Genomic DNA, 13648 nt, shown 5'->3' with positions numbered 1-13648 from the left:
AGTGTGAGATGCAGGTGTTCCAAACAGCATTTTAATGAAGTTAAAATGGCCAAATGCCTGCCTCTATTTACTTCTGATGATATTTACTACTTACACAACTGAAAACAAAACCCTAAAATGATATAAAAAGAAAATTAATTTTATCTTTTTGGTAAAATCAAAATAGGTTATATGTGAATATATAAACTTGACACTGAACTGTAGTTTTAGCTGGGGGTGAATAACTTAGACAACTATGTGATGGATGAGGTTTCTCTTATGCCCTTCTGATGCATCCATGGAGCTGTAGCAGCAGCATCTGGAAGTTTGATAGAAATGCAGATCTTGGGCCCTGTTGAGGTCTGCTAAATCAGATACACATTTTAACACCAAGTCTGGATGACTGGTATTTACATCAAAGTCTGGGAAGTGCTGCTGATGCCATGATCAGAAAGAGTTCCATATGACAGTGTTGACTTATGTGGGCAACTAAATCATTTTCATGATGGATTTGAATCAAAGACAGAGTTTCTTGAACATATAACTAGGAAAACCGCTGATTTGTGAACTGTCTTATTGTCTTAGCTGTGAAAAAACATGACACACTGTACATAAAATATAAACTGTGACCAACCACATGTTCAAGAAATCTCTTGACAAGCCTAGAATTGGTTGGTCAGCTATTTAAGGGCCTGGAAAAGCTTGGGCTTTCCCCTGCTGCTGTGTATATGAGTCCTGCTGCTCAGCTGTACACATCCAAGCAACCAACCAATCAACAGCGAATTTTTCTTGTTGTTGTTAACAATTCAGTTGACAGGAGACATGCAGGTGACATATTTTCCACTAATGATCGGGGCTGAACTCTGAATAACAGCAAATTAACAAATGCTGGCCATTCAGACAATATGGGGCCACAGGACAGTTCAGCTGTATCCTCTCTGTTCATTATTTAATTCAAGTGATAAGAGGTAAGAGCTACAATTCAGGCTCATGGTAGTAATGGTGGTCATGCAGAAACGTTACTGTTGATTTGTCTTTTACATTTAACAAAAAATAAATACAGGAGTAGAAGGTGAGAAAGGAAGGAGAATTAGAAAGATTCCATAAAAAATGGCCTAAAGATGAAGAAATTTAAAGATTTATGCCTTAGGACTAAAATGGCAAATATGTTTTAAACACATTTTTAAGGCTTCCTTCAGATTTTTACTTATTATAAACTTATTTTTTTATAACTTTGCAAGCAAAATAAAAGTAATAAGTGATTATCAGAATAAGGAAGGGAGTAAAAACTTCCTATTTTCATCCTAATTTCTCTGTACAATACATTGCATATTAGTGTAATTACCTCCAATAGCAATAAGTCGATCTCCCCGCTGAAGATCTGCAATAGCAGCAGGTGAGTTTGGGGCCACCGTTTCGATTATGACGTGTCCAGCATACCCATCAGTTGACTGGACGAGACGAAGTGTAAGTCCAACACTTTGTAAGTTTCCTTTTATTAATTCAACCTTTGATAAAGATGAAAAGAAATGAAAACTGACTTAATAGATTCGTAGTAGTGGAGAAAATAGTTCCATTCTGAGAAGGCTCCATACTTGCTGCTGATCGTTGTACCACAGTGACTATTATTATGGAGAAAAAAAGGAGGGAAGAAGGATTTTTTAAAAGATAATTATCTGTTTAAAAGGCAGAGTGATAGAGAGTAATCTTCCATCCACTGATAAATGGCCATAACAGTCAGGGCTGGACCAGGCTAAAGTCAGGAGCCAGGAACTCCATCTTAGTCTCCCACATGGGTGGTAGGGGCCCAAGTACTCAGGCCAGCTCCTGCTGCTTCCCAGGTGCGTTAGCTAGGAGCTGGATCAGAAGTGCAGCACTCGCACCAGTGCTCTGGTGTGGGTTGCTGGCATTGCAGAATTGGCTTAATCACTGCCACAACTGTCAACCCAGAAATCATTGTTTTGACGATATGAATTAACATACTCCCAGACTATACATTTAAGTTATCCCCCCAAAAAACGCCCCAAAAGAAAACACAAATAAACAACACTTTGTCTTCAATGTGTCCAATCCATGACCACTGTATAAAGTTTGTAAATAAAGGAAAAGTGAGGGCTGACGCTGTGTTGTAGTGGGTAAAGCCACTGTCTGCAGTGCTGGCATCCCATGTGGGCACCGACTTGAATCCCAGCTGCTCCACTTCCCATTCGGCTCTCTGTTATGGCCTGGGAAAGCAGAAGATGGCCCAAATCCTTGGGCCCCTATACTTGTGTGGGAGACCCAGAGGAAGCTCCTGGCTCTTGGTTTCGGATTGGCCCGGCTCCAGCCGTTGTGGCCATTTGGGGAGCGAACCAGCAGATGGAAGACCTCTCTCTCTCTCTGCCTCTGCCTTTCAAATAAATAAATAAATCTTTAAAAAAAAGGATAAAAGTGAAATGAAAAATATTCCTAATCATACTAGGTGGAACTGTTCATCTTTTTATTTTACAAGATATATATTAGCAAATTGAGAACTAAGACCTCACACTGTAAATATCATATATTGTGAATGCAATTCTGAATCTTGCTTTTCTCAAATATAACATAAATAGTATATATCTTAGGTGTGCCTTTGAAATTCCACTTTTTTATGGTGTATGGTTGGTCCTCTGTATCTACAGGCTCTCTATCTGTGGATTCAACCAACCAGCAACCAAAAATATTTAGAAACAAAAACTGCACCTGTACCGAATATTGTCACTATTTTGTATTTACATAGCATTCACATTGTATTAGGTATTGAAAATAATTTAGAGATGACTTTAAGAATATGTAAGGATGTATGTAGGTTATATGCAAATACTATATCATTATATAAGAACACTGAGTGCCCATGATTTTTGTTATACACTGGGGGTCCTGGAACTGGTTTCTTATAAATATTACAGGATGACTGTGAATTTTCTTTTTGGGGGAAGGCAAGGGAAAAGAGTTTACATTGTACTTTATTATGTTACCCTGTTAATGAGACACCCTGCTCTAACTAACTCATTAAGATAATTTTGTTTCTAAACAAATCTCTCATCCAACTTATGAGAGATACATATCCCAGATTAATATCACTTATGAATTAAGAAAAGCATAATACCATGCATAAGACAGAGGGTTATCTGTCTTCATTCAAATCGATGATTTAAAAAAAGGCTAGAACACCACATCCCTTCAGATGACAAGAATTCAATTGGTGTTTATTGAGTTCAATTACAAATCGCTCTAATTGTATTACCTGCCTACCCACATTTCTTATTTCCGTTCTTCAAGGGTGTGTCATGAGGAACTTTGCAAAAAAACCCTGCTAATATCCACATACATCACTGTCTATGTTGCTTTATAATATAAATACCACTTAGTGAGAAATTCAATTTTCCTACCTAGTGATGTTGGCTGATAAAGGATAACTTACTTGTTCTTTAATTTGGGTATTAATACATTTTGTAAAGTTCTTTTTATTTATGAGGAAAATCTTAATCTTATTATGCTCCAGAAATGGAAAATGTGGTCAAGTTATGGATTACCTGAAGATTTACAAAATCCCTGAAAAAAAACAACAATTTGTGTTTAAAACTCCCCAAACATCCATCTAGTTCTTGCCTTACTATATGGTAAATAATCACTTTATACTATTAAAGTGTTTTTGTTACCAATGCCCTTAAGAACACATTCCAGGAATATAAAAATATTTCTTAGAGAGTGCCAAAGCTGAAAATTTAAAATGCGAACTTTTCTAATTACAAAATGCTAAGGACAGAAAATGGGTAAAAACCTACACTGTATGAATATGAATACTGCAACATTTAAAAATTAACACTTGTGTTTTGGTAATTTAGTCTTTGCTCTTAAAGTAGAATTAAAGTTGGAGGGATGGGGTCGGCACTGTGGCATAGTAGGTTAAGCCTCTGCCTGTGGCACTGGCATCCCACATGGGCACCAGTTCAAGTCCCAGTTGCTCCATTTCCATCTCGCTCTCTGCTAATGGCCTGAGAAAGTAGCAGAGGAAAGCCTAAGTGCTTGGGCACCTGCACAGCATGGGAGACCTAGAAGAAGCTCCTGGTTCCTGGCTTCAGATTGGCCCAGCTGTTGTGGCCATCTGGGGAATGAACCAGTGGATGGAAGACCTCTCTGTCTCTCCCTTCCTCTAACTGTGACTCTCAAATAAATAAAAAAAAAGGGGGGGGGGGCGGGGGGGGGGGGCTGGCGCCGTGGCTCACTTGGTTAATCCTCCACCTGTGGTGCCGGCATCCCATATGGGTGCCAGGTTCTAGTCCCGGTTGCTCCTCTTCCAGTCCAGCTCTCTGCTGTGGCCTGGGAAGGCAGTGGAGGATGGCCCAAGTGCTTGGGTCCCTGCACTCATGTGGGAGACTAGGAGGAAGCACCGTCATGGGAGACCAGGAAGGACGCACCTGGCTCCTGATCGGTGTAGCTCTGGCCACAGCGCCTATTTGGGGAGTGAACCAGTGAAAGGAAAACCTTTCTCTCTGTCTCTCTCACTAACTCTATCTGTCAAAGAAAAGGAGGGGGGGAGGGGAGAGGAGGGCGGGGGGGAGGGGAGGGGAGTGAACTAAGCAGACCGGTGTGTGGTGCAGTGGGTTAAGCTGCCACCTGCAGTGCCAGCATCCCATATTGGTACCAGTTTGAGTCCTGGCTGCTCCACTTTCTGATCCAGTTCCCTGCTAATGCACCTGGAAAAACAGAAGATGGCCCAACTGTTTGAGCTCCTGCACCCACGTGGGAGAGGAGGGGAGGGAAGTGGGGAGGAGGGGAGGGGAGGGGAGGAGAAGCTGCTCCTGGCTTCAGCCTGGCCTAGCTCTGGCCCTGCAGAGGCCCTCTGGGGAGTCAATCAACAGATGGAAGATCTCTCTGTCTCTCCCCCCACTCCAACTCTGCCTTTCAAATAAAATAAATCTTTTCTTAAAAATTTTAATTAATTTATTTATTTGACACAGTTGTAGACAGTGAGAGAGAGAGCCAGACTTGAGAAAGGTCTTCCTTCTGTTGGTTCACCCTCCAATGGCCGCTGCGGCTGGCGCATCTCGCTGATCCGAAGCCAGGAGCCAGGTGCTTCTCCTGGTCTCCCATGCGGGTGCAGGGCCCAAGCCCTTGGGCCACCCTCCACTGCCTTCCCGTGCCACAACAGAGAGCGGGACTGGAAGAGGAGCAACCGGGACTAGAACCCGACGCCCATATGGGATACCAGCGCCGCAGGTGGAGGATTAACCAAGTGAGCCACGGCGCCAGCCCCCAGAAATCTTTAAAACAAATAAAAAAATAGAAGTAAACTAAGGTTAGTGTAGGTATTCATGTAATTTAGTTTCTTAATTCATTTTCTACCTATAATTCATAAACATTCAAAATGGAAAGCAAAGTGATTTTAAGTAGGTATAATTAATCAGGGTAAATACTAAATTCTCTCCCTTTCCCCCTAATTTTTACTGCTGACTTTTAGTAAATATTATTAATTTCAAATTTAAAAGAGGAATGGAATAAAAACTATTTCTTCGACTTCTTTTCTTTTTTAAAGAAATGTTTTATTTGTTTGAAAGAGCGATGGAGTGGGGTGGGGGAGGGGGGAGGGGAGAGGAGAGATAGCTCTTTCACCTGCTGTGGCCCAAACGGCCACAATGGCAAGGGGCTGGTCCAGGTCAAAGCCAAGAGCCTGGAGCTCTGTCTGGGTCCCGCATGGGTGGCAGAGGCTTCTTCTGTGTCTCCCACATCAGTGGCAGTTGGGCCATCTTCCAGTGCTCTTCCGAGGCCATTAGCAGGGAGCTGGATTGAAATGGAGCAGCTGAGACACAAACTGGTGTCCATATGGGATGTTGGTGCCCCAGGCAGTGGCTTTACCTATTACACCACAATGCTGGCCCCAATAATTTTTTTAAAAAACAAAGTGAGTTTACTTACCCCGCACCTTATGTGTGCTTGCTTGCCCTTCTGCCACACAAAGGGGCCTGCCAAATGCTGGCCCTATGTTCTTGGATTTCCCATTCTCCAAACAGTCAAATAAACCTGTCTTGTTTATAATTACCCAGTGCTGCTTTTCTGTTGTAGCAGTAGAAAACAGACTAAGACAGAGGGTTTTTTTTCTTCAGCATAGCTCTTACTTTAATTGTAGGATTTATGTAAGTATTGCTTCTGTAATTAGTTTATAATTCATCATTTCATTAATTTATATACATATATATTTTTAAAAAGACAATAATTTATTTAAAAGCCAAGAGTTACACAGAGAGAGGGAGAGGCACAGAGAGGAGGAGAAATCTCCCATCTGCTAGTTCACTCCCTAAATAGCTACAATAGCCAGGGCAGGGCTGGATCAAAGCCAGTAGCTTCATTCGTATCTCCCACCTGGTTGGCAGGAGCCCAAGCACTTTTCCCAGGTCATTAGCAGGAAGCTGGCCAAAAAGTGGAGCAGCCAGGACATAAACCAGTGCCCATATAGGATACTGCATCACAGGTGGTGGCTCTATTAGCTATGCCACAACATTGGCCCCTAATTTACATATTATTTAGCACCCAGCTGGCAGGAAGCTTTTATATTACCTCCTACCTCACTACTGCCAAAAAGAAGCCAGTTAACAAATGTAGATGGAATGAGGTTAGAGAGAAACTGTTCTGTAACCCCTCCCCACACATACAAAGGCAGAGGGACTATTTTATATTTAAAAAAATAAAAACAGTACAAAGAGAGACTAAAGAGACATAATAACGCAAAGCAGAGTACCACATGAATCTTCATTGGATTCTAGGTAAACAACATCAACAAAAACAAAACAAACAACATTTTTGGGACATTGGGGACATACAGCTTAGAGGCAAAGCTAGGAAAAGGCTATTGATTAATGTTATTACTAAGATTTACAACTATCAGTGAAAAACGAATGCAAAAAGAAATCTAATTTTCAGACTGCAGTGTTCAAACACTAGTTTACAGGATCGAGACTGAGGACCTAAAATGATTTCACAACTACAGGATAAAGAAACTGTCTCAGGGCGGGTCACTGGTGCAGTGGTGAAGCTGCTGCTAGGGACACCTGCCTCCTGGAGCAGAGTGCTGGACTTTAGTCCCAGTTCCCCCATCCTGTATCAGAGTGCTGGAATTCAGTCCCAGTTCCCCCATCCTGTATCAGAGTGCTGGAATTCAGTCCCAGTTCCCCCATCCTGTATCAGAGTGCTGGATTTCAGTCCCAGTTCCCCCATCCTGTATCAGAGTGCTGGATTTCAGTCCCAGTTCCCCCATCCTGTATCAGAGTGCTGGATTTCAGTCCCAGTTCCCCCATCCTGTATCAGAGTGCTGGATTTCAGTCCCAGTTCCCCCATCCTGTATCAGAGGGCTGGATTTCAGTCCCAGTTCCCCTCTCCATTTCAGCTTCCTTGTAGTGAACACTTTAGGAGGCAGCAAGTGATACCAATAGCTGGGTCTCTACCACCTGTGTGGAATACCCAGATTAAGTTTCCAACTCTGACTTCTGCCTGGTCCAGTCCTGGTTGTTGTAGGTATCTGGGAAGTGAACCAATAGATGGGACATCCCTTTGAAATAAAAATAATAAAAAAAAAGAAGTGAAATATTAAAGAAAAAGCCTGTATTATTAGAAGAGACAAAGACAGTGACAGAAATGTCAGCATTTAGCAAGAAGAAAACAACCAGTTCAGATCCGCTTGAAGTAATATACTTCCAAACAGTAGAAATTACACTGATGGTGGTAAATATCTACTTTTCACAAAATTCTAAGTTTTTATCCCGTCAGAAGCTTTCCTCTATAAAGAAAACTAAAGATAGTGTCTGGGTATAAGTGAAAGTAAAAGGGAGGAGAAAAGGAGCAGTAGGGAGAGCAAAATGTAATTTCTTATAGCAGAGTGAAGAAAACAATAAATGTGGAACAATATATTGTTCCTTAGGCTGCTATCATAAACTTTTTATTAAAAACACACAAATGCAAGAAGACTCTCAGTTAATTCCAACAATCAGTAATAGCTTTTCCTTTCTTTTAGGAGGCCAATGAACTGTTCTGAAGTACCAACAAAATCTGGGTGCTTCCTTATTCCTAACAATAAGCTACAATTCAGAAAAAGTTAACAGCTATATAACTTCTCTTATAAAATTTTTGTAGATGGTCAAAGTCTGCTTTCTGTTTCTTTTAGAGAATGAAGAAAACCTTGTTCCCTCACTGTCACAAGCAAAAAAATCAACATTTTTTGTGGCATGGGAGACAATAAATAAAGCTACAACACTTCTCTTTCATACAGTAATCTGATTACATACAAGAAACTTGAAAGTTTCAGGCCAAACCTTGCTAGGTCAACTCTGTGGTGATATAAGCTTTAGAAACACCAGGAACCTGATACTGCTTTAAAAAAAAAAAAAAAAAAAAATCCTATCTTTGTCAGAGACTTGTAAGTATCCTGGTCAATATGTGAACACTGGCTAGCACTGTTTTACAGCGTCTAAGCTAGACTCCAAGAAGGAAGCACAAATGTGCCACAAGACATGTATGTTTAAGGTACAATGGAAATTCAGGGGAGGTGAAGACTGCCTTTGGGTGAATGGTCTGGAGAAGACAGGGTGGAAGAAACTCATTTTAGGTCATAGTAGCATTGATATAGCAAAAAGATGTAGACAAGAAGCCCATCAGGAAATTAATCATATCTATCAAACAAGATTTAATGGAAGTGAAAACTCCCACCCTGTTTATAACAGAACATGTTTTAGCAGAAAAAAACAGTGTTTCATAGATAACAGGATACAGATATTATGGTTATAAAATAAAATATCCTACAATATGTTAATATATAAATATGTATAAATATATATAGTTTACAAATCTGTTAATATAAATTTGTTATAAACACTGTTTCAAACACCTATACTTTGTCACATAACTGATATTTTATGAGAAAAAAAGACATGAAATTAATAATACTTATTAAATAGGCTGGTGCCGTGGCTCAACAGGCTAATCCTCTACCTAGTGGCGCGGGCACACCAGGTTCTAGTCCCAGTCAGGGTGCCGGATTCTGTCCCGGTTGCACCTCTTCCAGGCCAACTCTCTGCTATGGCCCGGGAGTGCAGTGGAGGATGGCCCAAGTGCTTGGGCCCTGCACCCCATGGGAGACCAGGATAAGCACCTGACTCCTGCCTTTGGATCAGCGCGGTGCGCCGGCCATTGGAGGGTGAACCAACAGCAAAGGAAGACCTTTCTGTCTCTCTCTCTCACTGTCCACTCTGCCTGTCAAAAATAAAAAACAAACAAAAAATAATAATTATTAAATACTGACTACATGCTTAGTAAAACAGACACCAACATTTACCAAGTGCTCCCGGCTTCAGGACTGTCTCTACAACCCTCTAATCCTGCACCGTGACCGTGGCACACAGTCTTGCTTATCTAACCTGGTTTCATGGCCCTGACGCATTAGAAGGCATATCCCAGATACAAGTTTGACCAATCAGACTTTCCTTTCTGCAAGTTTGGAATTCTGATTTAGAGGTTCCTTGACTAGGATAACTGTAACTTGTAGCTATGGCCATCGGTATGTTCTTCTGGACTGGAAAGTGGAGCATGTTTTGAAGAACAAATCACACAAACAGCTCAGAGCAGGGAGAGAGGCCAGCGGACAATGTTCTAGTCTCTGGTTCCAGTTTGTTTCTAAGGCCTGGTTGCACTTGTGCTTAAAGCTGTGCAAAGCCTAATCCAAACAACACGAACAGTGGCCCTACTATATGCCCTTGCGGTCCAGCAAACACTCTGGTATCCTTTTTTGCCTAAATTTTAGTGAGTGTCTGTTTTTTTTCTAACAGGTTCTAACCTACCAGGCACTGTATTAGAGACTATTACACAGTACAATATCTCATTAAACTCAAAAGTGTTACATTAAACTGGAAAGCTACAAATAAATTGTAAAGGTAGGATATACTCTTTGTTGCTCAGCCTATATCAACTAACCTGATTTATGTTGAAACCAAGAAGTAGATTTCTACTGGGGGCTGAAATACTATTTCTATGGCACTCAAAATAAACAAAAAACCAAGTTAAACAATTATCTGGAATTGCAGACGTCTGCTAATTGCATGAGTTGAATCACAGGAGTCAATACACACAGCACTGTGGACAGCCTGTACTTAACTTCACCAAGAATGTCAGTCATGGGTTAAAAAAAAGTCTAGCTCTCTGTGCAGCCCTCTTGTAGACAGCAATTTGGTAACATCAAGATAGGCTTTAAGAGCTCTCACACGCTGACATCCATCTAGCCTTTCTTGGACCCAGCTGGCATGCCTTGTTTTCACACAGGGTGAGGGGGCGGGGAGGGGGAAAACATATTGATTTTTTAATGCCTTCCTAACACACATAATTTTATAGAACGGACAGAGAACATATTTCAATAACACATCAATATACCTTTTATTTTACAAACTCTTCTCTAATACATGCGTTTATAACAGAACAAAAGCCCCAAACTCTCCAAAACAGTAAAGATCATTAAGTGAAAGACTAAACTGCTGTGAGCAGGCACACTTCGAACAGGCTTTCACCCAGTAAGTTCTGAAAAAGACATTATGAGGCTATTTCCCAGCTTTTTTTTTGGGGGGGGGTGGGGGGTGGGGTGGGGGGGTAGAATAGTGGGACAGGAAGGGTGAAATATGACATAAAACCAAATGTCAGTACTTGTGTATGTACAATGTCAGCATAAAGCTGAACTTTTCGCAGCAGGCTTTTGTCTGTTTGTGTGGCAGAGAGAGAGAGAAGGCACACAGTGAGCCCCATTAGCTGGTTCACTCCCGAAATGCCAGCAATGCTAGGCCATGGCTGGAGCCTAAGCCAGAAGGCAGACAGGAACCCAATTACTTGAACCATCATTACCTGCCTCCCACCCCTGGCCCCGGTCTGCCTTGGCAAGAAGCTGGAGTCAGGCGGCAGAGCCAGAATCAAACTCAGGTATTCCAATGGGGGATGGGGGGGGGGGTCTCCACTGCTCGGCTAATGCCCGCCTCACAGCAGGCTCTTAATTGCAGATAACCATTCCCAGCCCATACCAAAACCAGTACCTATCATACCAGAATTCTCATTGTATTACAGTGAAAGAGGATGTTCACCATCTTCAGAAACATCAGTGTTTTATAATTCTCTGCGTTCCAAATGAAATGGTGGTAATATTTTCAGAAAAATCATTAATGTTAACCCAACACAGATATGCTTAACAAAATCTTTTGCAAAAGTACCCTTGAAAAACAGTTAACAGAAAAAAATGCAATAATGATTCACTCCCTGAAATGTTCAGCACTGGATCCGGGAGGAATAGAAACCAGCAACACAGAGAAGTGCCCTAGCCCTAGTATAGGCATACAGTTAACACTTGTTGAGTGATTTGACACTCATAAAGCAGACAGAGTATCCCTGAAAGCTAAATTTGACACTTGAAGGAAGTGTAGGAGGGGCCTGCCAGGTCAGTGGAGGAGACAATGCATCCACAAGATGGCAGGAGTGGCTGCAGGCGATGGTGACAGCAAGCATGATACGTCTGAAAATCTCAAGAAGCTTCAAAACCACAACTCTGACAAGTTGGGTCTTTGTATGGAGGGACAGATTCTGGTTCACTCAACTGAGCATTTTCAAAAGACAAAGAACAAATTTCACCCCCAGGTTCATGCCCAAGATGGCCAAAATTGATAACAGTAGTGGTAAAAGCAGCATCTGAATGTGATAATTAATGCTGCAGTGTGACAAGAAATTTGAATGCAAATATATCTAATTCACATTGATCCATTCAAGCCTTTAAAAAAAAAACCTCCAATTTCACGAATAAAAGCATAAGAAGTGTGGTTTTTTTTCCCTTAAAAAGACAAGTCTAATAAATCAAAAGCTTAAAAGTGTGTTTGAAATCGCTTCAATGTTTGATTGCTGGCTACAAAACATACCATTTATAGAAAGTTCCTAAAGATTATATGAAAAATAGCCATTGAAGACTTCTCCTGGGGTGGGCATTTGGCTTAATGGTTAAGACACACTTGGGCTGCCCACATTCTATGCTGCAGGCATGGGTTTGAGTTCTGGCCCTATTCCCAACTTCAGATTCCTGCTAATGCACATCTTGGGAGGTAACAGGTGATGTCACCCATGTGGGAGACCTGGATTGGGTTCCTAGCTCCTTGCTTCAGCCTGGCCCATCCTCAAGCTGTTGCTGGCATTTGGGGAGTGAACCAGCAGATGGAAGACCCCTCTCCCTTTCAAATAGACAAAACACATTTTAAAAAATTTTTAAATGCTTCCTGTTTCATGGGCTACTACTATTCTCCATATTCACAAAGTTAAAGCCCTCTACTCAAAATTAAATGTCCAAAAGAAGGCCAAGGCCCTAAAAATATATTCAAAAAGTCTCTGCTTTTCTCAGGGAAATTGGCAATTGAGAAATTATGGTGAGGATACTTGTGATTTGAAGAGAATGCTCAAATTGGTCCCTAACAGGGAGTTATGAAAACATAGAACACTTTACTTCTGAAGGTCTAAACATAATGGACAACAATATAAAAGGTCAGAGGTATGGCCTCTACAGCACAGGTGTTAGCTCTAAGTTCCTGGTCTAGCTCAGACCAGCCTTGTTGCCTGCCCTGCCAGGCCACAATCCAAGAAGAAAGGCCTAAGGACTACTTTTTTTTCCACCTACTGGGCAGACAGAAACTTAATTTCCCTTCTCTCTTCTTTCCTTTTCCTGTACTGTCGAGGCTCTGAGCTTGCCATCAAAAGGCCAGGAAAACAAAATTGAATGATGAAAGATTTCACTTAACACAATTCTTTCTAGGTGGCTAGGGACTGGAAACTTCAGGGCCACCATGATCTGAGAACAACAGGATATTGTTCTAGAAAATTTTGCTTTTTAAGAAGTAGGTGTTGCGGTGCCGGCACACCAGGTTCTAGTCCCGGTCGGGGCGCTGGATTCTATCCCGGTTGCCCCTCTTCCAGGCCAGCTCTCTGCCTTGGCCCGGGAAGGCAGTGGAGGATGGCCCAAGTCCTTGGGCCCTGCACCCCATGGGAGACCAGGAGAAGCGCCTGGCTCCTGGCTTCGGATCAGTGCGGTGCGCCGGCTGCAGAGGCCATTGGAGGGTGAACCAACAGCAAAAAGGAAGACCTTTCTCTCTCTCTCTATCTCACTATCCACTCTGCCTGTTTAAAAAAAAAAAAAGAAGTACGGTGATGAAAGATGTAAATGACAGCATATGGCTGATGAGGGGAGTCTTGAAGGAGTCACACATTGTTTAATCCCCAGCAATTAAACATTTTTTGAAAGGGCACTTTTAACTCATTGTAGGACTCCTGTCTTGTGCAACTACTGCTGCATTTGTGTGCAGTGAGTTGTTGCCTACATTCCAAAAGAACTGAAGCACATGCTCTTTCAGCTGTAACCCTGGTTTTTGTAGATGGACAAGGAACCTGTACGAGCATAGGTTTTATGGGAAGCCCCAGGTTTCTTTTCTTTTTTTTTTTTTTTTAAAGAACATAGGAAAGGACATTCTTTCTGTTTGTTTGTTTTTTAAAGATTTATTTATTTATTTGAAAGGCAGATTTACAGAGAGGCAGAGGTCTTCCATCCACTGGTTCACTCCCCAGATGGCCACAACAACTGGGGAGCCAGGAGCCAGGA

The 13648-nt window shown here is 41.8% G+C and overlaps 1 protein-coding gene across 4 annotated transcripts in view; it reads right to left on the bottom strand.

Moving 5' to 3' along the window:
- PDZD8 (PDZ domain containing 8) overlaps nt 1-13648 on the bottom strand; it is a 94973-nt gene that overhangs the window by 17338 nt on the left and 63987 nt on the right. For 3 of the 4 annotated variants that reach the window (XM_062215038.1, XM_062215039.1, XM_062215041.1), the window contains exons 4-5: nt 5614-5781; nt 1325-1487 (exon numbers count right to left, since the gene is read on the bottom strand). In XM_062215038.1, coding sequence (XP_062071022.1) covers nt 1325-1487; nt 5614-5781 — 331 coding nt within the window. The remainder of the gene's footprint in view (nt 1-1324; nt 1488-5613; nt 5782-13648) is intronic. The other variant, XM_062215042.1, reaches the window with a different exon arrangement.

Source organism: Lepus europaeus, chromosome 17 (genome assembly GCF_033115175.1).
Source record: "Lepus europaeus isolate LE1 chromosome 17, mLepTim1.pri, whole genome shotgun sequence".
NCBI lineage: Eukaryota > Metazoa > Chordata > Mammalia > Lagomorpha > Leporidae > Lepus > Lepus europaeus.
Note: the sequence above shows the minus strand (reverse complement) of the source record. Positions and strands in the feature narration are given on the sequence as shown.